At 32.4% G+C, this 25488-nt stretch overlaps 3 protein-coding genes across 8 annotated transcripts in view; 1 reads left to right on the top strand and 2 right to left on the bottom strand.

Moving 5' to 3' along the window:
* Positions 1 to 787: 787 nt before the first annotated feature.
* Positions 788 to 21059, top strand: LOC103863212 (CDT1-like protein b). Of its 4 annotated transcripts, XM_018658664.2 has the most exons (8): positions 788 to 1032; positions 1118 to 1237; positions 1675 to 1906; positions 1983 to 2481; positions 19797 to 19837; positions 19919 to 20075; positions 20181 to 20271; positions 20363 to 21059. In XM_018658664.2, the coding sequence occupies exons 1-8, from the start codon at positions 836 to 838 to the stop codon at positions 20442 to 20444; spliced, it is 1419 nt and encodes a 472-aa protein (XP_018514180.1). In that variant the 5' UTR covers positions 788 to 835; the 3' UTR covers positions 20445 to 21059. The 4 variants fall into 4 exon arrangements, with proteins under 4 accessions (XP_018514180.1, XP_033146523.1, XP_018514179.1 ...); XM_033290632.1 differs by having other exon boundaries at positions 19919 to 20271; XM_018658663.2 differs by lacking the exons at positions 19797 to 19837; positions 19919 to 20075; positions 20181 to 20271 and adding exons at positions 2630 to 2786; positions 2889 to 2979 and having other exon boundaries at positions 1983 to 2522.
* Positions 3856 to 25488, bottom strand: part of LOC103863213 — a 743758-nt gene continuing 722125 nt past the window's right edge. The window contains exons 1-9 of one of the 2 annotated variants that reach the window (XM_009140973.2): positions 6950 to 7413; positions 6585 to 6788; positions 6220 to 6513; positions 5948 to 6124; positions 5548 to 5838; positions 5256 to 5453; positions 4806 to 5150; positions 4514 to 4714; positions 3856 to 4403 (exon numbers count right to left, since the gene is read on the bottom strand). In XM_009140973.2, coding sequence (XP_009139221.2) covers positions 4099 to 4403; positions 4514 to 4714; positions 4806 to 5150; positions 5256 to 5453; positions 5548 to 5838; positions 5948 to 6124; positions 6220 to 6513; positions 6585 to 6788; positions 6950 to 6983 — 2049 coding nt within the window. In that variant the 5' untranslated portion in view covers positions 6984 to 7413 and the 3' untranslated portion in view covers positions 3856 to 4098. Of the gene's footprint in view, positions 4404 to 4513; positions 4715 to 4805; positions 5151 to 5255; positions 5454 to 5547; positions 5839 to 5947; positions 6125 to 6219; positions 6514 to 6584; positions 6789 to 6949; positions 7414 to 25488 lie in introns of those variants that run through there. The other variant, XM_033290617.1, reaches the window with a different exon arrangement.
* On the bottom strand, positions 20772 to 25174 carry LOC103863211 (probable glutamate carboxypeptidase AMP1). 2 transcript variants are annotated; one of them, XM_009140971.3, is made up of 10 exons: positions 22929 to 25163; positions 22602 to 22844; positions 22215 to 22367; positions 22073 to 22135; positions 21919 to 22006; positions 21763 to 21846; positions 21588 to 21676; positions 21392 to 21505; positions 21181 to 21321; positions 20772 to 21097 (listed from the first exon to the last, which is right to left on the bottom strand). In XM_009140971.3, exons 1-10 carry the CDS (start codon positions 23886 to 23888, stop codon positions 20933 to 20935), a joined length of 2100 nt encoding a protein of 699 aa, XP_009139219.1. In that variant the 5' UTR covers positions 23889 to 25163; the 3' UTR covers positions 20772 to 20932. The 2 variants fall into 2 exon arrangements, with proteins under 2 accessions (XP_009139219.1, XP_033146514.1); XM_033290623.1 differs by having other exon boundaries at positions 22602 to 25174.

The following is a 25488-nucleotide window of genomic DNA, read 5'->3' as shown; positions in this document are numbered from 1 at the left end:
TAGACTTTTTGTTTTCGAAATTGATTCGATTTATTGTCTTATTTGCATGTGAGAGATATAAGGACATATCATATGCAACTTTTAGAGTAAAAATGTGAAAAAATGTTTTCAAGTGATCTTTTATCCGACTGTATAAACGATCCATTGTTGACCCTAAAATCATTCATGTTTACTCAAATTCACTGAAAATGGATGACTATGAAAAGTCAATGATCACTAAAATGAACTTGCTATTTGTTACAGGGTTTTTTTATTTATTAATTTAACATCTTGGTTAAGCAAGTTTCCATATCAAAAGGTGAGAAGAATCATTGTGTACAAACACTAAAAGGAAAAACTATGTTGCCACAAAAATCAAAGGTGTAAAAATTGGGTATACCTCAATGTAAAAATAAATTGGGTATACAGATTATAAACCATATCATATTATTAGCAACAACAAAAAAAATAGTCTTTCCAAAAAAAAACAAAAAAAAAGCGTCTAAATTTTTATTGGCATCAAATACAGTTTAATAATCTGTATTTTATTTCTATTCTAGGAATTAATTTTTGTTGGACAAAAAAAAACAATAAAATGATTAATCTTAGTTGGACAAAAATAAAGGAAAAAGAAAACTAAAACGAAGTGGTTATTATACATGGTAACGGCAAATAGCGGGAACCAACGTTTAGTACGGGCTCAAGTGACGTGGCAAATAGGGGTCCCACAATATGTGGATTCACATCACCTGCCTTCTTCTTCTTCCTCCTTCACCGTATACTAGCCGTTACGCCCCTCTCTCTCTCCATTTCTCTCTGTGACTCCTCACTTCCCTATCTGCTCTCTCTCTCCAACATGAGCTCGATCGAAAACGCTTCGAAGAAGCCATCTATGGCCTCTGCTTCTTCAAACCCAGAAACACTTTTCTCTACCAAGACCCCTGACAAGACGGCGACTCTCTCAACCAGACCTCGTGACTGCGACAAACCCGTTAGGAGACAGATCTTGACTTCGCCTAGAAAACCTGAAACGACCGTGAAATTACCCGAAAGGTGAGATCTTTTATTGATTTTTGTTCATAAAGGTTTGGACTTTACACGTTTTCCAGTTTTGATGAAATTAATGACAATTTTGCAGGTTTGAGATTCTGGATGAATGCTTTAATGGGTTGGTCACTGCGATTAGGTTGCTGAAGCTAAAGGGCTCTTTGACTTCGTTTGCTAATATATGTCCCAAGATTGAGTATCTTACTAATCGGTAAAAGATTTGTTCTTCTTCTTTGTTTGGTCTGAAGAACATCTATTTAACTGATCAATAAAGCTATATACTTTCTAGCTTCTTCTTCTTTGTTTGGTTTGAAGAACATCTAAGTAACTGATTTTGGTGAATCTTGAGAGTATTGGAGATTGACTATTGATGCATCTGATTAATTTGATTGTTAACATGAAGTGGTCTCACTTTGATGCATATTGATTCTAGTAGTGACTAATTCATTCACATAATCAATAAAAAAAACGCTAAAACGGGTAACGGTATCAGTTTTTTTTTTCTTCTAATTTGTAGTATTATTTGAGTTTAATTTGCGGAGTTTTTTTAACAATGCAATATTGCTTAGATTGTCTACTTGTATATGTGTGTACCTTGGTTGTATTTGTTGAATGTTTGTTTGACCAATGTGTGTGTGTATCTTACAGGATCTTCTCGTATGATCATTTGGCTCAGATGAAGCATATTTATCCAGAAGCCACTGAAGTGAAGAGAGTTTTGAAGTGTGATGAAGTCACTAGTTGTATGAAACCTACTCTTCACATTAACTTAAACACCGATGCAATTGAACTTGAAGATACAAGTTGCGGAACTAAGTATATGCAGCTTAGGAACGTGTTCTACTCAAAGCTTGTAGATTTTTACAAAGCTCATCCTAAGGTACACATATTAGTCTTTCTATGTTGTAGCTTTTTAGAAAATGCTAAACGTATCTGATTGTTTTTTCTGTATATAGGACGAGTTTCCAAAAGAACTGCTTCCTGAATCGTTCAATTTCTCCAAAAAGGATTCAGACACAATAAGTGTAGTAGACGTGGGAGCATTTAAAGTTGAAAATGATGGGTTTGATGTTCAAATGGATGAGATGGAGCAGGAAGAAGATAAAGTTAACAAAGTGTTTCCAGATTCTACTTTATCAGATGGTACTGAGGAATGTTTGTTACCAAACACAGAGTCAACCCCAGCCAAAGTTTTGTCCACCCCCTCCAAGGATCTGTCAACACCAATCAAGCTCATGAGTGCTACACCGACGTTGCAACCCTCTAGACGGTGTATTACAATGACTCCAGATGATGATAGTGACTCTGTTAGACCAACAAATGATCTGGAAAGGCGTCCTTCTCGCACTAGGTGTCTGAATTTCGATACTCTGGAGGAAGAAGATGGAACAGTCAGTGATGAATCTAACGATGAAGCAAACGATGATGAAGCTAGTGATGCTTCCTCCGATGAAGATAGTGATGCTTCCTACGATGAAATTAGTCTTCTGCACTCAGTAAGCGGATGGTTTTCTGAGCAATCACTTTGCTTTCAAACTTGCAAACTTTGGTTATAATCAGTAACCTTGCTGACCGTTGTGTTGTGTGTGTGTGTTTCTTGCAGATGATAGAGGAACCAAAGGCTGAAACCGTGAAGCAAAACTTGCCTAAGCTTGTTAATGTGATTCATAAAATGTTTCACTCAACAAACCGAACGGTCATCACCAAGGAAGAGCTTCTTCACAAGATGATTGCATGCCAAATCGAAATAGTGGATAGAAGTAAGGACAGTTTGTTTATATCTAAATGTGTTTTACAGTGTCACTGTCTCTTCTTCCTTGACTAGGGCTCACAGTTACTTTCTTGTTTTGTCTTTCTCTCAGAGGAAGTGGAGGAACAGCTAAGGTTGATGTTGCAATTGGTTCCGGATTGGATCTCTGAAACAAAGGCATCTTTTGGGGATGTTCTTGTTAGGTGAGAGTTATCACCATTGTGTTCAATCTATTGGTTTCGTATTACTGGAAAGAGTTTCTTTGCTTCTTCAGGGCTTTTAACATTGTGTTCAATCTTTTGGGTTTTTGCAGCATTAATAAAATGTCCACTCCAGAAACGGTACGTGCAAGACTTGAGGAAGCAACTTCACAGGACAGTTCCACCGTCTCCTGATAAATAAATGATTAGTTTCAATTATCATTATTAATCTTTACACATCTTTCCTTTTCATGAGCTGATCTATATGAAACGTATTACAATGTTGTTAATTTATTATCAAACATAATAATTATCTAATGATTGTTGTGGCTGGTTAAGTTGTCTAAGTAAAGTAGCTAAAAGCATATATTATAGTTATCTCATAAGACTTGCAATGATAGATTTACTTGCTGCTCAAGTTTTCAAGCTAACTCCAACAGATCTTACTAAACATATCCGGAGCTTTGCTTATTAGTTATCTGTTGGCGCGTTGTGTCAGTGACAAAATAAAATCATCAATGTGTCGGTGTTACTTCATGTTTGATCTGGTTATGAGTTTCTTATGAGGTTGGATCGGAATTGGTTTGTTTGTTTGTTTGATTTCAAAAAGACTGCATTTGCACTATCTCTCATTACTTTTATCTGTGAGAACTTCTCAGATCGTTGGAGGGAGTTTACGACCTGATACTAGTGTCTTCTCCATTGTCTTTTGATTTTCTCTAATTTGGCATTGGAGAAGACAAACGCAAATCTAATCCAATTAAAATGTCAGATAGCACTAGACAAATAATATTTTAACATTGAAAGAGTAAATAAATATCAACATCGACAACTTGTGAAGGAAGCCAAACATAAGATACTGAAGATAAAGACATCTGGTAAGTAAGAAGATACTCTTTAACATTTATTCCCATTGTCATCAAACATAACAAGCAAAGTAATGATAAAAGCATAAGGACAGAGCATAAAGCCTCCATTGAAGGAAACTAGATAGAAACACTAAGCAAATTATTTTTAATCCAAAACAGATGGACACGACAAACGTGTTCAGACACGAACTCAAATCCTTTTAGCATAAAGACAAAGTACTAGTCAGATTGATAAAAGCATAACAACCCTGCATCAACTTGTAATCTTCCACTTAGCCATCACTTCTTGGGAACTCGGAAGGTTCTTTCTTCCGCTTGGGTCGATGGGATTGCCTCCACCAAACAAGCTAGTCGAAATCCAGACGGAGTTCACATATCCGACCGCATGAGGATCAGCCAAGACAAGATTGTAATTTCTGGAACTCAAAGCATCATCAATAACATATGTAATGTGGAATGGCATGCTTTTTGTGATCACCAACACGTTTGATTCAGGATTTTCCAGTGCCCATAAAAAAATGTCCTTATACATCTTCTTAATCCTCGCATATTTATCGGCTGAAACCATATAGTATAATAAACATATATCTTTAGATTACGTTACATACATATAAAAAAAAAAAAAAAAAAAAGGAAACACGATTAAAGAAGTGAGAAGGAATATTCACCTGTGTGTACCAAGGTGATATGTAGGTTATCATTGAGGGAGAAGTCATCAAGGCTCCTATTCTGGTCACAATAAGCCATGACTGACACGTTTCTACGCCAAAGAACTTTCTTGACATCAAAAAAAAACGTTAGAGGATCCAGACCACTAGGTATTGGGCAGTCCTCGATGCTCCAGAAGATTCCGGTATTACCCTTTGTATCTAAAAGGTTTCACAAAAAGTAGATCAATTGATTATTAGATTAATAAATGACACTAGCTATGGCATATGAGAACTAAAACGACTAGTTTACCATGGCAGTCCTTCCTCAGAAAAGAGAGATCATTCTGAACTATACTGAGGACATCTCGTGAGTAGTTGGTACGGGTGATAGGGTTCCCTCCAGCTATTAGGGTATTAAAATGCCATTCCAAGCATGCAGGAGGTAGCACGGGTGATGCGGCTTCTTCAGCATGTGCAACTAAAATATTGTACCCTTTTGATTCCAAATCTTGAAGAAGGCTTGAGAGCTCTGTTTCTTGTGAGATGGCTTTGGAGATCACCATCAAATTTGATGGTGCAGGATGGTCCAATGCCCATGAAAGGATGTCCACAAACATGTTACCAAGCGTCACAGATGGATCTTCATCTTTCGACACTATTACAGCGAAGAAAAAAAAAACAAACACATTTGTTACATATAATAGAAAGAGAAGGAAGCAAAAAAAAAAAAAAAAATCATACGATTGAGATAGAAATTCACCTCTTTCTTGTAAGGTGATGGTTCCGTGGAGCCAATGGTATAAGCCACTACTCCCCTCCCAATAAGCTTTGATTGACACTTCACCATTATGACCCTGATTTTTAATAGCTGATTTGATATTCTCATTCAGTTCATCGAGATGAATATCATTGGGGAATGTGCAGCCCGTAATGTTCCAAAAGATGCCTGTTTGGATATCTGCGAAGTTTCACAAACACACAGAACACATAAACAAGTTACAATAGGAAGTCTAGAAAAGTAAACAAGAAGGAGGGAGATAATTAGATCTTACCATGCAAGCTCTTGTCCGATTTTTTACAAATGGGAAAATTTTCTAGGCTTGGTATTAGGAATGGATAGAGCCATACGGAGCATATATATTCTTTTTCATCAGGAACAGTAAGGAGTACATTGTAACCTCTCGAAGCCAATAGTTGAAGAACATAGGCAAATTTAATGTTCCTTGACATGTTTGAGATTACCATCAAGCTGGGTACTGTTGTCATCGGACAGGGGACAGGATTTTGCAACGCCCAAAAAAGAATGTCCCTAAGCATTTTCTTGAATCTCGCAGTTTCATCCCCTGAAACCACATACAAGGGACACATGTACATACATAAATGAAACAAAAGACATATGTAGTCGATTGCTTCTTTTTTTATACCAAAGGACCTAGCTAGAAGGAAACTCACCTGCGGATACAAGGGTGATACCAGGGACGGGCTCCTTGTCCTCCTCACAATAAGCCCAGATTGTCACTTGGCCATGGCAACCTTGATTTGCAAGAGCGGATTTGACATTCTGATAGATATCAATATCATCAGGGATTTCACAGTCATCCAAGTTCCAGAAGACGCCTGTGTTCGCCACTGCCAACAGAGATCGCAAAATCAAATCACAAATATCATCAAGAAAAAGAAGAAAAAAAAAAAGAGACAGAAGCAAACAAGATCAACTAGCTTACCATGTGCCAGCTTATTGGAGACACCATGTGAGCTTATGCTTTGGTCGACAGGCTTTCCTCCACCAAATAGGTGTGTAGACAAACAAACTAAGTCTACTGTTGCGTCTTTCCCAAGAGATGAAACAAGAATATTGTAATTCAACAATTTCAAATCTTCAAGTACACCAAATAGCTCCGTTTCTTCTGAGACGTTTTTTGTGATTATCATCAAGTTTGAGGGTGCCTGATTGTACAGTCCCCACGTAAGAATGTCCACCAACATATGGTCAACTTCAGCATATCCAACTTTGGACACTATATCAAAAAAAGATTTGGATTAAGATATATATGAACTAATTAAACCAGAAAAAAAAAATGTAACTCACCTCGGTTTTGTAAAAGGATTCCGGCAGCATCACAGTAAGAAACAAGTTCAGACCTATTCTCGCAATACGCCCTAACTTGAATAAGTCTACCAAGATAGCCCATATCTTCAAAAGCCCCGTTGATGAACTCCTTAACAGTAGTAGGATCGAGACCGTCAGGGATAGGATTGTCATCCATGTTCCAGAAGACTCCGATATTAGCCACTGCGAGGAGAAGACAATAAACAATACGGTTGGTCATCGTTTCGACAAAGATTTTTCTTTTTTTTCCTAGAGATAAAAACCTACATTACTGTAAGATCTGTAAACAGATCATCCCGATCTAGATGGTTAAACTATAGGAAAATCAAGAAAAGAGATCATACCGTTCATTTCTGTAGTGATCGTTTTCGGTTCCATTAGAGAGGAAGAAGGATGATACTTAAGGTTATCAAATATTAGGATTATATCTCTCGCATGTTCTACAACCAATATATAAATACAAAACCACACTAACTTTCAGCCGTTAGATCATAGGGATTTTTTTTTTAATTTATAATCGTCGTCTATCATAACTATATTAAGGATTAGGGCACTAAATGACCACCTAGAAAACTGCGTATTTCATTTCCCTTTTTAAGTAACTGCTTTTGAGTTTTGATCACCAATCACATTTTTTTATTTTACAATTTGCATTTTTTTCTTTTTTTAAGGAGAAAAAAAACAGTTGGTTTTTTTTTATGAAATTGCAGTTGCCAACCAGTCTGCACTTCCTTGTTGAGTTTCAACTACCTATCATTCTTTTTTCTTCATAAACGTACTAAACTGCGTATTTCATTTCCATTTTTAAGTAACCGCTTTTGATCACCAATCACATTTTATCATTTTACAATTCGCATTTTTTTTCTTTTTTTAAGAAAAAAAAAACAGTTGGCGTTTTTATGAAATTGCAGTTACCAACCAGCTGCACTTCCTTGTTGAGGTATCAACTACCCATCATCCTTTTTTCTTCAAAAACGTGCTAACAGTAGTACACTTATATACTAAAGAACAAGTCACTCAAGCAATAAGATTTTGACATGTGTAATTGTTTTTCAAAATTCAAGTAAATCAAAATTCTACTACGTAATTATTGACTTCAACTATTAGTTAACTGCAAAAGTCCTTATTTTTCTCACACTCACGTAGACAAATGGCTTTAGTAACTATTTCTCTAGGTAACTGTTTCATCTCTCCATTTTAAAAAATATTTTTTTTTTCTCTATTTTTTTTGTCTGAAAAGAATACTAAGCAGAAATGAGATTGATTATGGTTTTGAATGTGGCAAACATGAAAAGATTGATTTTAATAAAAACAAGCTTCCAAACATGTATGATGTATTCATTTTTCTCAAAACAAAATCATAGAAATTGTTTTGGTGCTTCTAGCCACTTCTAAATTTATGTATAACATTATATAGACTAAGAAAATATTAACTAAATTTAAATTTTATATAAATTACTAGAATATCTAAACTTTTGTGATTAGATAATTTAAAAGATACTGAAATTAGCCCGTGCGAATAGCACGGGAGGAATACTAGTTAGTAACTAACTAGTATCACCATTCACCACTCTGTGCGCAATTTAATTTATTGCATTTAAGTTATTATTATTTTTGCTAGAAAGTTATTTATTTCATAAAATTTGAATGCTCTATTTTTCTTTCAGTACTAATTAGTTTTTTTTTTTTTTTGAGATGGATATAATGAAGATCCATATTATAAGTATCACATTCAAAGAAAACAGTTAAAAACATTAATAGAAAATGAGGTATATGTTTAGAAGCAATTTTTATAGAAAATTAAAATATAAATAACAACATGTAAAAAGAGTTGAAATTATTACATTTGTTTCGTTCAAATTTATTTTTTTGTATTTAAGTAAGTCTTTCTTACAATATAAATGTACTTATTTGAAATATAATCTATACTATACTAAAAGACAAATATAAGCCATGGAGAGGGTGTCCACATAGGATAGAAAAATCAACCAATCAGAGAGCCCGAAGTTGCCACGTCATCTCATTTATTTTTTCGTAAAAAATGAAAAACAATGCGAAAGAAAGGATCGAATCCAGGTTAGTACGACATAAATATAGGGCAGTTACCACTAAGCCATTGAAACTTTCTTGAACACATATACAAGAATCACTAAGTATGTAATCACAAACTCTTATGTACAATTACAATAATATGAATTCAACTTTCAATACTCCGATACTTTATTTTGTAAAAAAAAAAAGTAAGTGACTAAGCTAATATATTCTTTGAAAGTGTGAGAACATTGAAAAATATGAAAAAGCATAGATTTTGTTTTCGTGACAAAGTTAAGAATTTTGTAAAAGTAAGTTTAACATATAAATTTTCGTGACATATATGACAAAGCATAGATTTTTGTACAATTTTGACAAAACAACTCAAAACATAGTTCTCTAATGTCTTAATAAAATATTATTTTAAGGGTGCAATAATTAAATATATCAATTCAATAAATTTTGTAATTTATAGACAAAACATCACTTATATACTAAAGAACAACTCACTCAAGCAATAAGATTTTGACATGTGTAATTGTTTTTCAAAATTCAAGTAAATCAAAATTCTACTACGTAATTATTGACTTCAACTATTAGTTAACTGCAAAAGTCCTTATTTTTCTCACACTCACGTAGACAAATGGCTTTAGTAACTATTTCTCTAGGTAACTGTTTCATCTCTCCATTTTAAAAAATATATTTTTTTTCTCTATTTTTTTGTCTGAAAAGAATACTAAGCAGAAATGAGATTGATTATGGTTTTGAATGTGGCAAACATGAAAAGATTGATTTTAATAAAAACAAGCTTCCAAACATGTATGATGTATTCATTTTTCTCAAAACAAAATCATAGAAATTGTTTTGGTGCTTCTAGCCACTTCTAAATTTATGTATAACATTATATAGACTAAGAAAATATTAACTAAATTTAAATTTTATATAAATTACTAGAATATCTAAACTTTTGTGATTAGATAATTTAAAAGATATTGAAATTAGCCCGTGCGAATAGCACGGGAGGAATACTAGTTAGTAACTAACTAGTATCACCATTCACCACTCTGTGCGCAATTTAATTTATTGCATTTAAGTTATTATTATTTTTGCTAGAAATTATTTATTTCATAAAATTTGAATGCTCTATTTTTCTTTCAGTACTAATTAGTTTTTTTTTTTTTTTTGAGATGGATATAATGAAGATCCATATTATAAGTATCACATTCAAAGAAAACAGTTAAAAACATTAATAGAAAATGAGGTATATGTTTAGAAGCAATTTTTATAGAAAATTAAAATATAAATAACAACATGTAAAAAGAGTTGAAATTATTACATTTGTTTCGTTCAAATTTATTTTTTTGTATTTAAGTAAGTCTTTCTTACAATATAAATGTACTTATTTGAAATATAATCTATACTATACTAAAAGGCAAATATAAGCCATGGAGAGGGTGTCCACATAGGATAGAAAAATCAACTAATCAGAGAGCCCGAAGTTGCCGCGTCATCTCATTTATTTTTTTGTAAAAGATGAAAAACAATGCGAAAGAAAGGATCGAATCCGGGTTAGTACGACATAAATATAGGGCAGTTACCACTAAGCCATTGAAACTTTCTTGAACACATATACAAGAATCACTAAGTATGTAATCACAAACTCTTATGTACAATTACAATAATATGAATTCAACTTTCAATACTCCGATACTTTATTTTGTAAAAAAAAAAAAGTAAGTGACTAAACTAATATATTCTTTGAAAGTGTGAGAACATTGAAAAATATGAAAAAGCATAGATTTTGTTTTCGTGACAAAGTTAAGAATTTTGTAAAAGTAAGTTTAACATATAAATTTTCGTGACAAATATGACAAAGCATAGATTTTTGTACAATTTTGACAAAACAACTCAAAACATAGTTCTCTAATGTCTTAATAAAATATTATTTTAAGGGTGCAATAATTAAATATATCAATTCAATAAATTTTGTAATTTATAGACAAAACAATAACACAACAAATTTTGAAACATTTGTTTAACCTATCGATTTCTTTTCATGAGAATCCAACTAAACAAGATAAAAAAAAACAATTAGATTTACAAATATTTAATTACCATTTTATTCAATTTTGATTAATTTCAAATTGTAATAATGTATCTTTTTGAAATTACAAAAAATAATTTTATTTCTTTATTACACTAGCATTATATATAGATTCTATATACACAAATAAATATAATATAACAACATAAGATTGCTTTCCCCGATTCATATGAAAACTTTTTAAGTTATCCACCAAAGCAAATTAATTAAATCAATCAAATTGTTAGAATACAACAAATTAATATATAATTTTATTTTAAATTAAATTATTTAAAAAGTGTATTTTCATTAAAAACAAAATAATAAATAAGTGAAACTGATTTGATGGTAATTTTTATGACATATATATATCAATTCAGTGAAAAAAATAGAAGCTTAATATGGAAAAAATCTTAAATACAAAAAAACTAATAATTAACGAAAAAACTAACAAAAATTAAACTATGATATCACTTGAAAGCTTCTTAGACAATATTAATAAAGATTTTAAGCGATAATTAGATAAATTTGATTTATTTTGCCAGCCAAAATTTTATTATTAATTAGCATCAATTATTTCAAGATGTTTAAGAAAGGATGGACAAAAAAATAGGATGGACATAAATGATATATGAACTATGAAAAGTACTTTGTAAAGCTCACTTAGATAACACATCTGCACATACATTTCCAGTCTTTTTTTATGCCTAAATTCAATTTTTTTTTAGAGTAATTATTTCACAAAGTGATCGTATGAGATATTGTTTTGATATTCAGATTTGTTTCTTGACTTTAAAGAAGATTGATAACTATAAAAATATCTTCTTCGAATATGATATGTCTATAACCGAGTCCCCAACATGAGACAAGGTTGTTTAAAAAGTAAATAATTTTATTTTTCTTATATTATACAATAAATATATATTATTTACTGATAATAAAAATATAGTTATTCATCTATCACAAATATCTATGCAAATATGTGAATCAAGTACAACAATCAAACAACATAATGATTTCCACAAAGAAAATTTTAAAAATATATTTATGTTATGTAGACTTATTTTAAATAATTTAATACAATATTATACATTATTTTTTTAGAATTGAGAAATATAAATCAGTTAGACAAATTAAGCGATAATTAGACAAATTTGATTTTTTTTTTTTGCCAACCAAAAGTTTATTATTAATTAGCATCAGCTATTTCAAGATGTTTAAGAAAGTATGGACAAAAAAATAGGATGGACATAAATGATATATGAACTATGAATAGTACTTTGTAAAACTGACTTAGATAACACATCTGCACATCTATTTCAAGTCCTTTTTGATGCCCAAATTCAATTTCTTCAGAGCAGTTATTCTACAAAGTGATCGTATGAGATATTGTTTTAATATTCAGATTTGTTTCTTGATTGTTAAGAAGATTGATAACACAACAAATTTTGAAACATTTGTTTAACCTATCGATTTCTTTTCATGAGAATCCAACTAAACAAGATAAAAAAAAACAATTAGATTTAAAAATATTTAATTACCATTTTATTCAATTTTGATTAATTTCAAATTGTAATAATGTATCTTTTTGAAATTACAAAAAATAATGTTATTTCTTTATTACACTAGCATTATATATAGATTCTATATACACAAATAAATATAATATAACAACATAAGATTGCTTTCCCCGATTCATATGAAAACTTTTTAAATTATCCACCAAAGCAAATTAATTAAATCAATCAAATTGTTAGAATACAACAAATTAATATATAATTTTATTTTAAATTAAATTGTTTAAAAAGTGTATTTTCATTAAAAAAATAATAAATAAGTGAAACTGATTTGATGGTAATTTTTATGACATATATATATCAATTCAGTGAAAAAAATAGAAGCTTAATATGGAAAAAATCTTAAATACAAAAAAAACTAATAATTAACGAAAAAACTAACAAAAATTAAACTATGATATCACTTGAAAGCTTCTTAGACAATATTAATAAAGATTTTAAGCGATAATTAGACAAATTTGATTTATTTTGCCAGCCAAAAGTTTATTATTAATTAGCATCAATTATTTCAAGATGTTTAAGAAAGGATGGACAAAAAAATAGGATGGACATAAATGATATATGAACTATGAAAAGTACTTTGTAAAGCTCACTTAGATAACACATCTGCACATACATTTCCAGTCTTTTTTTATGCCTAAATTCAATTTTTTTTAGAGTAATTATTCCACAAAGTGATCGTATGAGATATTGTTTTGATATTCAGATTTGTTTCTTGACTTTAAAGAAGATTGATAACTATAAAAATATCTTCTTCGAATATGATATGTCTATAACCGAGTCCCCAACATGAGACAATGTTGTTTAAAAAGTAAATAATTTTATTTTTCTTATATTATATAATAAATATATATTATTTACTGATAACAAAAATATAGTTATTCATCTATCACAAATATCTATGCAAATATGTGAATCAAGTACAACAATCAAACAACATAATGATTTCCAAAAAGAAAATTTTAAAAATATATTTATGTTATGTAGTCTTATTTTAAATAATTTAATACAATATTATACATTATTTTTTTAGAATTGAGAAATACATAAATCAGTTAGACAAATTAAGCGATAATTAGATAAATTTGATTTTTTTTTTTGCCAACCAAAAGTTTATTATTAATTAGCATCAGCTATTTCAAGATGTTTAAGAAAGTATGGACAAAAAAAATAGGATGGACATAAATGATATATGAACTATGAATAGTACTTTGTAAAACTGACTTAGATAACACATCTGCACATCTATTTCAAGTCCTTTTTGATGCATAAATTCAATTTCTTCAGAGCAGTTATTCTACAAAGAGATCGTATGAGATATTGTTTTAATATTCAGATTTGTTTCTTGATTGTTAAGAAGATTGATAACTGCAAAATGTCTCATTCGAATATGATATGTCTATAACCGAATCCCCAACACGAGACAAGTTTGTTTAAAAAGTAAATAATTTCATTTTTCTTATATTATATAATAAATATATATTATTTACTGATAATAAAAGTATAGTTGTTCACCTATCACAGATATCTATTCAAATATACGAATCAAGTACAACAATCAAACAACATAATAATTTTCACAAAGAAAATTAAAAAAATATGTTTATGTTATGTATTCTTATTTTATATTCTTTAAATAATGTAATACAATATTATACATTATTTTTTTAGAATTGAGAAATACATATAATATCTTATCCGCGCGTAGCGCGGTTAAAAACTCTAGTAAAAATAAAAGTGAAACTAAAATAAATTTGAAGTAACATTTTTTGAATTATTTATTCAAAAGTTTTGATACCTGAGGATCGGAAAAAAATGGAATATTTTCATTTTTGACTATGACGGCTTAAGAGCAGAAGAGGAAAAGCGTAAACCGACCTAGGAGAGAGTATATAAGGAGTCCTAGGCGAGACGCATGAAAGAGAACTTTTTTTAGAGCAAACTTAGCACTTAGAGCAATTAGGCAACTTTCCGTTTTTGTTATCTCGAACTGCGACTCAACTAGGTTTTGCAGTCTTAGGTTGTTAGAAATAGAAATCTCGCCGACAGCTCTCGTAGCCGAGGCTTCTACCTTGTTGTAACGCTCATACGCTAATTCGGAATAAAACTCTTTTTGCTCTCTTTTACGATTTCTTATTTCTTTTCGTCTTTACTTGCGTGTTCTGATTGCTTGGCGTGTGGTTTATCACATATCCGAAACTTCTGGGAAATTAGGGTTTTCCTAACTTTCCTAATTTAAACAGAAATTGACATTGCGAATTTCGGTTTCCACATTATTAGTAAGTTTCTATTTAAATTTGCAGGTGATGTGTTGTTCTTACCGTTCTTCCTTAGTAGACAAGAGAACAGCAACGATTAATCCAAAGAAGTGTTCAAAGCTTCAGCCTGTTTGAGTGAGGATGTAATAGACCAAGATCAAGAATGGAATAATCATTGAAAATACATTTCTAGTTCTTTGGAGAAAAAAAAAACAAAACCCGAAACACATCGATTAAAACAAGTTCCCGATTGTATAAGGCTTCGAATGGTAACCATCATTCCGCCCCGCACCGCAGTTAACAGTAACAAAAATCTCTACATATACTATATATCTATACATTTTTATAACGGTTAAAACCGCACCGCAGTTGAACCGCTTGTCCAGCACCGCTCAAACCGCAGTCACCATTCAGAGTCTTATAAGAACACAACGAACGATAACCACACCCAGCGGCTACATAATTGTCTCAGATATTATTACAATGGCTATGCGTATAGATTTTTTGTTTTTGAAATTGATTCGATTTATTGTCTTATTTGCATGTGAGAGATATAAGGACATACCATATGCAACTTTTAAAGCAAAAATGTGAAAAAATGTTTTCAAGTGATCTTTTATCCGACTGTATAAACGATCCATTGTTGACCCTAAAATTAATATTTACTCAAATTCACTGAAAATGGATGACTATGAAAAGTCAATGATCACTAATGAACTTGCTATTTGTTACAGGATTTTTTTATTTATTAATTTAGTTTCCATATCAAAAGGTGAGAAGAATCATTGTGTACAAACACTAAAAGGAAAAACTATGTTGCCACAAAAATCAAAGGTGTAAAAATTGGGTATACCTCAAATGTAAAAATAAATTGGGTATACAGATTACAAACCATCTAAACTATTAAAACTGGAGTACAAAAAAAGAAATAACCCTAAATTTTCCTAAAAATTTACAATCGAATGCCACTATATTAAACACTGCCGTTTCTTTTAATGACTAAACCGATAAATCCTACTATATAAAAATAACTATTTTGGAGGCTTCTAAGGTGTACCACATAGGCAGAAAATTCCTGGCCAATCAATCTACCAGCTCATCTCAGACTCGACTGAAATCCATGTCAATTACGAAGCCCAAACAATTTATTTGAATCCCAGTCAATACTGAAGTCAGCCCAATATCCATTTACGGTATATGATACCAAGAAACTAAGAAGCTCATTCTATTTTATGAAATTACATGTTTTTATTTAGTCTTTCGCCACAGTGACCGGAGGCGTGTTGAATCACAAAGCTTCTCACGCATCCCATTATTATGCTATTTCAATTGAGGTTCTTAGTGTTGTTCTAACTTATATTTAAAAATAAATTTTATTAAATGTTATTGATTTTACTATTATCTTAATAAAATTTAATATAGATTTGATATATATTATATCAAATTGTATAAAACTAATAAAAATAATATAAAATTGTATAATGATCAAACATTTGGCCTAAACAATATTTTTAAAATTTTGTAGATATATAAGAAACTAAATATCATACGATTAGATATTTAGATGTTTAAAAATTGCATATTTTTAAAAGCTTTAGTAATACAAATTGTATAATTATATAAAAATAATAATATTACTAAATCTGGAATGTTATATATGAATATATATTTATTTTATAGATGATGCATAAGATATTACCAACATTAAATAAAATTATCCGTCTCATGTTTATTTTTTTAATTGTAGAGATGACATGTAGCAAAATGCCCAAAATGACCCTAATACCCTAGATATATAGAAAATATAAAAAATTTGAAATATAATATAATAATTATTTATAGATCCAAACTGATACGTTTAACTTTATGGGACAAAGAGACGTCTAATTTCAGGGAGTTAAATCGCATATCTACCAGGAAAAACCAAATCGTAATCATCACAAGTATCATTCTACGGTTACATGAAGGTAATAAACTAAACATAAAGTTTATGTCAAACTAAAATGCTTACAAATATTTCACTTTTTTCAGGGAAACTATAACTCACAACCACATCTGGATCGCACTTCTACTTTGACAACGATATTGATATCATACAACGCTTCCATGAAGAGGAATAAATTGCTATCCTAAGCCACATAGCAAACCACACCAATCAACTTTTTTAAAATTTACGTTACAGCTTTCTACGTCAATTAAATAGACACACTACTATTTTCTCTTACGAATATTAAATTCATCAACATAATTTATTATTCAAACTTATTTTAGTTTATTAAAAAAAATGATCACCGTTTCCAACGTATTCGCATTATAAAAAAACAAAACTTAACTTACACTTTCAGAAACTTCAAAACTTCTAATTTTAATTAAACTGTTCTTTAATTAAACATGTAATCCGCGCGAAGCGCGGACACGGCTCTAGTTAATACTAAAACCATTTATATTAGACGCCTGCCACTAAACTTTAAACAGAGCCGTTTATTTTATCAACTAAACCATATAATTGCCAAACCATAAGAAAATCTTAACAATACTAAACCATCTGAATACAATAGCTATTTTCCAACATATCATTGCATAACCATAGTACAATATGTAATGAAACTTTTCACCGACCTTCTTCCTCTTGGTCTACAAAATCATAGGATTCAATAGTTTAGATTCATACATACCTTTCCATAACATTACTAAACCATAGAATTCCATTGTGATATTCGTCGGGTAATATTGGTCTGCATAATCAAAACCAGTCTATTAGATGGATACAAAATTCATTATTCATATATATATATATATATATATATATATATATATATTTTTTATTTCTTAAGCCTTAAAATATCGATATTGTTATCATAGTATATATCATGATTCAAAATCAAAACTAACTTAAGCAACACGATATTATTGATATATATTTGCGAATTCAAAATCAAAACTAATTAATTATTATTTTCCTTAACAAAAATATCTTTCAAAATATTTTCTTATATTTACGCAATCAACAAAACAATTAGGATATCAATTAACTACCACAAATTACATTCTAATCTTGCAAATCACGTATAATATCTTATATATTAAAACATAAGTCACAACCTTGATTCATGTGTGATTTTTTTTAAAATGAATATAATGGACATATTCCTAGAAAGTCATGTTACATTTAATATCTAATCTTATCATTTAAATTTTGGGTCTACAAGAAATTTTTATTAGGTATCAATAATTAGATTTAAACAATAGATGATCTATTAGCTTTATAGATAGTATAAATTAAATAGATATAATTTAATGTTGCAATACGATATCTCTATATGTTAAATATTAAAATATTAAAATATTTATCGATGTTAACTTTAAAAATTATAAAAAAAAATTAAATAACAAAAATCATATTATCTAACAATGAATAAACTTTACTACCTTAAACCAATGAAAACAAAATTAAGCTATATATTTTATTTTAAAAATTAAAAAAAAAAAACTAAATCTTTAATTATTTACTCGATAATATAAATCTATGAAGCGAAAAGTTTAATTTAAAAAAAAAAATTATAAATTTGTGAAATGTTACAATATCTTTGAATATGACATTAAAATAATATTTTACTAATCTTTATATATATAGTTACAATTTTAATATTGAAATAATAATCCAAAAACATATATATATATAAGAAGATACAAATACATGTGAAAGTTTGAAACAATCTATTCAATGAAAAATATATACAGTAAACTTATTATGTTTTAAAAATTGATTGACATATATATATTATAATATATATCAATTTAGAATTGAAAACAAAATATTTATATAAAAATAAATGAAAACATAAATCTGCGCGGTTGCGCGGATCGAGATCTAGTATCATATTATTAGCAACAACAAAAAAAAATAGTCTTTCCAAAAAAAAAACAAAAAAAAAAAGCGTCTAAATTTTTATTGACATCAAATACAGTTTTATTATCTGTATTTTATTTCTATTCTAGGAATTAATTTTTGTTGGACAAAAAAACAATAAAATGATTAATCTTAGTTGGCAACAATAAAGGAAAAAGAAAACTAAAACGAAGTGGTTATTATACATGGTAACGGCAAATAGCGGGAACCAACGTTTAGTACGGGCTCAAGTGACGTGACAAGTACGGGTCCCACATATTCACATCACCTGCCTTCTTCTTCTTCTTCCTTCACCGTAATGGCCTAAACCCTAATATATACTAGCCGTTACGCTCCCTCTCTCTCTCTCTCCATCTCTCTCTGTGACTCCTCACTTCCCTATCTACTCTCTCTCTCCAAATATAGAGTACGATGTAGAGAAAAAAATAATCTCTATTTTAGAAGAAGAAATAGAGATGGGTTATGCTCTTAGGAATATAGATATGTATACTTTATGGTTGTATTGGACTTATGTGTGTGTATCTACAGGATCTTCTCGTATGATCATTTGGCTCAGATGAAGCATATTTATCCAGAAGCCATTGAAGTAAAGAGAGTTTTGAAGTGTGATTCAGAAACAAGTTGTATGAAACCTACTCTTCACATTAACTTAAACACCGATGCAATTGAACTTGAAGATACAAGTTGCGGAACTAAATACATGCAGCTAAGGAAGGTGTTCTACTCAAAACTTGTAGAGTTTTACAAAGCTCATCCTAAGGTACACACATTACTCCACCTAATCTATTCTTATTTGATTGTAGCTTTGTAGAAAATGCTGATGTTTCTGATTGCTGTTCTGGATATAGGATGAGATTCCGAAAGAACTACTTCCTGAACCGTTCAATTTCTCCAAAAAGGATTCAGACACAATAAGTGTAGTAGACGTGGGAGCATTTAAAGTTGAAAATGATGGGTTTGATGTTCAAATGGATGAGATGGAGCAGGAAGAAGATAAAGTTAACAAAGTGTTTCCAGATTCTACTTTATCAGATGGTACTGAGGAATGTTTGTTACCAAACACAGAGTCAACCCCAGCCAAAGTTTTGTCCACCCCCTCCAAGGATCTGTCAACACCAATCAAGCTCATGAGTGCTACACCGACGTTGCAGCCCTCTAGAAGGTGTATTACAATGACTCCAGATGATGATAATGACTCTGTTAGATCAACAAATAATCTGGAAAGGCGCACTTCTCGCACTAGGTGTCTGAATTTCGATACTCTGGAGGAAGAAGAGGGAACAGTCAGTGGTGAATCTAATGATGAAGCTAGTGATGCTTCCTCCGATGAAGATAGTGATGCTTCCTACGATGAAATTAGTCTTCTGCACTCAGTAAGCGGATGGTTTTCCGAGCAATCACTTTGCTTTTGAACTTGGAAACTGACCATTGTGTTGTGTGTGTGTTTCTTGCAGATGATAGAGGAACCAAAGACTGAATCCATAAAGCAAAACTTGCCTAAGCTTGTTAATGTGATTCATAAATTGTTCCACTCAACAAAGCGAACGGTCATCACCAAGGAAGAGCTTCTTCACAAGATGATCGCATGCCAAATCGATATAGTGGATAGAAGTAAGGACAGTTTGTTTATATTTAAATGTGTTTTACAGTTTCACTTATCTCTTCTTCCTTGTCAGGCTCATGACAGTTCCTTTCTTTTTTTTGTCTTTCTCTCAGAGGAAGTGGAGGAACAGTTAAGGTTGATGTTGCAGTTGGTTCCGGATTGGATCTCTGAAACAAAAGCATCTTTTGGGGATGTTCTTGTTAGGTGAGTTATCACCATAACAAAACACTAGTTTTCTTTTTTTTTTGCTTCTTGAGGCTTTAACATTGTGTTGCCTATCTTTTGTTTTTTGCAGCATTAATAAAATGTCCACTCCAGAAACGGTACGGGCAAGACTTGAGGAAGCAACTTCACAGGACACTTCCACGGTCTCCTGAAGATTAAAATATTAGTTTCAGTTATCATTAATCTTTTACACATGTTTTCCTTTCATAATCTGATCCAACAATCTATATGAAACTTATTACAATATTATTAATTTCTTATCAAACATAATAATTATCTAATGATTGTGGTGGCTGGTTAAGTTGTCTAAGTCACGTAGCTAAAAGTTGATATTATAAGTTAACCTCATAAGACTTTTTACAATAACAAATGAAGTAGCTTAGCTTCTGACAAATGGGTGTTAGATAGTGGTTGTTGAGTAACAAGTGTTTGAACCAGTGATATTATCTTTCATAAAGATAGTTTTTGAAGACTTTGAATAACTGTATGAGAATTAAAGTGGTTGAATACCAAGATTCCATAAGTCCTGAACATGTGTTGAATATGACAGTTATTTTGTTTACATCAAAGGTAAGAGGTTCTGCTTCTACAATCTACAGACACAATATATATACAGAAGAGAAGTCTTTGAAAATTTTACTCATGTGAACCCTCCTTTAAGAGCTTTGCTTGCTCTCTGAATAGCCCTTGCGACTCTCCATATCTCATGCTTGATTGTTCCCTCTGATGAGTTTGTTGCAATAGCATCTGTTATTCCTGGGAAAAAACCTAGCTTGCTCTCTGGTTCTGCTGCAGGTCCATACACCTGTACATGCACACACACACAAGATCATATATGAGTTTTGAAAAAATGGATTGCAAACAAAATGTTGTTTATAATTTACTCACAAGATGCTTGAACCATTCTTTCCCTTTGATCCCTTCTGAATCCAAGAACCCTCTTTCTGCAAGCATCATCCTGTCATTTAGCTCTCTTCTCCTGGCAGCTGCTGCAACATCATTTTTGCGGTATGCTCCTTCCTTTAACTTCTGCAAAAGCAATCATCAAGATATGAATAGGCGTGACGAAGAAGAGGAATAGACCTTAAAATAAACCAACCTTTGCTTCATCTGCAACTTCTTTAGCTACTAAAGAGAACTCTTGTATCGCCACGCTTAAAGGATCAATAGAGACTTTCCCTTCTAAGAGCTTGCTCAGTGCATCTCTATGTGCCTGAACCATAACACCAAAACATATATTCACTCAGTTTTCCTTTCAATCTTATCTATAAATGGAGTGAGTAGATGAAACATACCTGCAACTGTTCTGCATAAGAGATGTAATCAAACGGTAAGACTGGCTCATCAGCCAAGATGATACCCAACAGCCCCCAAATTCCAGCCACTGAGAAATATAGAAAAAGCATATAAAAGAGTTAAATCCTCTGCATAGTAGCCATGAAAACTAGAGAAAGAAAATAAAGGCTTTACTTGCAACATGACGATGAAACAATGGATCAGCATTGCGGATCATCCAATCATAGGAGTCAAAAGCAGTGTGGTAGACAGGATAATCTGAAAAACTCAAACATACATTAATACATCACCAAATTCTGAAGATCTTAAAGAATCAAAGTTGTGCTTTACCTGCTCCATAGTACATGTCTATAGACGGTATCCCAGCATGATGAAGAAAACCGGAAAAATCAGAATCCACTCTACTTAGCCTCTCTATCTGCAGTCCATTCAAAGCATAAGACACCCTTCTGGTTATATTAACATAAAGAAAGAGTCTACTCACAATGTTATTCTGAGACTTGAATGTCTCTTCAACTGTCAAAGTTACATCATCAGGATCTTGGACCTGGACAACAAAAATGAATACTAGAGACTTAAGATTTTTACAAATTACTTGAGAATGTCTACATTAGTATTACTATTACCAGCTTCAAGGCATCTACAAGAACACTGTCTAGTTGAGGAGTTGCACCAGCAAAAAATCCAGAGCCTTGGACCGCACAATCAACATTAAGATAAGCAACAGCACTTGCACCTAAATTAAGAACATGTTCTTCAACCCATTCTGTTGATCCAATCTACCAAACAAAACAAAATATGGTTTACTCAATCCATCAAGCAGACTCAGCTTTTTCTAATAACATATTACAAGCTCGGTCATCGACAAAGCCAAATGCAACATTCGCCTCTAACCCTCAAATTTTTTGAAAACATTACATACACATAAACTCTCAAATTTGTAAAAAAAAAAAGATTTATTAAATATTTTACTAAATCGTCTAAAATCTCAAGACTGGCCATGTATTACTAACCATTCCGAACTCTTCAGCATCCCAACTACAAAGGAGAATGGTCCTACGTGGTCTCCAGCCAGATTCAAGCAAAAGAGCAAATCTTCGACCAATGTCAAGTAAAGCAGAAGTTCCACTGTTTGGATCAACAGCTCCATAAGTCCATGCGTCTCTATGGTTCCCGAGTATCACAAACCGGTCCGGTTCCTCACTACCTCTTATTGTCGCCACAACATTGTGAATCTTCTTCATCTTCATCTCCCCCTTCAAATTACAAAACCAAAGACGTTTCACTACAAAAACAAAAAAAAAAAAGTCAAAACCAAGAAAAAGACATAACGGTTTTACCTGTAACGTCATGTTTACAACAACCCGTCCCGGGCCAACCCGTTGACTTGACCCGACCCGACCGGATCTCCACTCCACCGGAGCTCTAGCGCCGCCCAGAGAAGCCAATAAGATCTCTGCATTGTTGAGAGACAGAGGCAAAGATGGAATCTTCGGGAATCTCCGAGAGACGCGATCATCATCCACGCTTAACTTCTCTCCTCCGGTTACTCCGGGCCAACCCGGACTAACCGGGTCTCCGATTCCTCTCATCACCGTACCTCTCTCGATCCCCCCGAGCCCACCACCGTCGTTCTCGTCGTATATCAAGACGCCGAGAGCACCTTGAGTCTCTGCTATCTTCACAATCACTCCTCTCCCCAAAGTCTCCCCCTTTCTCGCTAAAACCAAACAGCCTCTAACGCTCACTCCGATCATCTCAAGCGCGCGGTAGTCTCTCTCCTCGCCGTGGTTCACGAAGACGACGCTACCCTGCGCGGAGCCAGACGGCGAGTAAGCGTGGTAAGGCGTAACGACGTCGGAGGAGGAGGAAACGTCGTCGTTTAAGTCGAACTCTACCGTTGTGTTGTTGCTAAAACGCGCCGTGACGGAGATGTGCGTAGGATAAGAGAGGAGAGCTTCGTAGTCGGCGACGCGGGTGTCGTCAAGACGGAGACTTTGGAAGTGGGTTAGGACGTACGTGAGTGTGTCTAAAGAGGGTTTTGTTCCGGCGAGGTGAGGGTGACGGGTTAAGGAGTGGAGGTAAGAGGAGACGGTGGCGTTGGAGGCGGAGGAGAGGAAGAGGCGGCGGAGAGTGAGGGAGTTGTGTGTGTTTGGGGAGAAGAGGTGAGGAGGAGTGGCGTCTGGGTGGTGGAGAGTGTAGAAAGTGGCTACGAGGAGGACTATGACGAAGAGGAAAGAACAGAGCGGCGGTGGATGCCGGAAAGAGATTCCGGCGACTGTTGTGAGAGGCTGTGACATTGCAGAGAGAGAGAGAGAGAGAGAGGGAAGTGAGTAATTGTTTAAGCAAGTAGTGGCTAGCCAAAGTAACTATCTTTTGATATGCTTTTGTCGTCAAGTGTGTCTCTTTTTTTGTGTGTATTGTCTTTTTCGTCTTTTGTTGTTACTCAGGAGTTTTTTTTATTAGGTCAAATACATTTGTTGTTTGATCTTCTTCTTTGTTTTCTTTAACAGTTCTGTATAAGTAAGTCGTTGTGTAATAACGAGAAATTGAATGTGTATAGGATGATGCTATAACATGGTTGAAAGATGCCAAGATCACTTGAGAAACATGTAAGAGCATCTCCAATATAATACTCTATTATACTCTATTTTTTTCTTTAAAATAGAGTAAAAGCGAATATCAAATAAAAATACTTCAATCCAGCTATATTTTCCACTCCATAATAAAGTGATTAACAAACAAAAAATAGATTACTCTATTTATGGAGTAAAACTCTATTATGAAGTGAAATATGTAGTTGGATTGGAACATTGTTTACTCCATAATTACTTTTACTCTATTTTAGAGGAAAAAAATGTAGTAAAGTTAGAGATGCCCTAAACGACCATTTAGATGCATAGACATGGCAAGCGTCGGTCCACAGGAATGAAAGGCTGCGTGTACAAGAATTATTTTAAAATTAACTGTTTTTAGACTGTATTCCTTCCGTTTCAATATAGATGATATTTTAGATGATTATTTTTGTTTCACAATAGATGATGTTTTCACATATCTAGGTAACTTTAACTTTATCAAAAATTGTTTACCTAATTGTGTTTTATTATTTTTGTTTATAATTAAATAAATTAGTTTTAAATTATATTTTAATATTTTTTGTTTAGAAAAAATAATTTTTTAATATGTATGCAAATAACAAAAACTCGTCAAATGAAGAGAGTATTTGTTTAAATTGCAAAAAGTTGAATAGAGAAAACATGCCTATACTATACATCAAGGTAGTCTAGTATCTGAACACAACACAGCACTTGCAATGTCCCTAAAAGATTTTGTCCGAATGATGACTTGAAAGAGCATTGACAAATGAAGGTGTACAAAGATACGTTGGAGGACCCACTTAGATTGTCCTCCTTATTTCATGATAGTGCTGTCACATCTCTAATTTATATTTTACACCTCAATCATTTGATCGAGTCCCACTTTTAAGAGAACCATCTTGAACTTGGTGGACAGAACTAGACATTTTATTCGTTAAATTTGATTTGATCAGTTGTTCTTTTTTTTTTTCCCGTCAAGATTTTTTTTATTATTGCAAAACGAAAAACAAAAGCCCGAACCCAACAGTACTGGATCAGGGCCCAGCAATATGTTACAAACCAAAAGCCCACAAACAGTCGGGCATCCATTCAAAACACAAAACGGACCTCCAGCCCACATCACTCAACTCGAAACTAGGCGGCCCAGACTTCCCCTTTTGGCCGACGCGTCAAGGAGACGGGACGCGTGTTGACATCTCATCATCAGCACGGCACGCGTCAACCGATGCCTCAACCTGACCGTCACCTACGCGAGAAACCGCCTGAGCACCACCACCGACACCCTCGTTACGCCGGAGCTCGA

The sequence above is a fragment of the Brassica rapa genome, chromosome A04, assembly GCF_000309985.2.
Source record: "Brassica rapa cultivar Chiifu-401-42 chromosome A04, CAAS_Brap_v3.01, whole genome shotgun sequence".
Lineage (NCBI taxonomy): Eukaryota > Viridiplantae > Streptophyta > Magnoliopsida > Brassicales > Brassicaceae > Brassica > Brassica rapa.
This window is presented reverse-complemented; position numbering and strand designations above follow the sequence as displayed.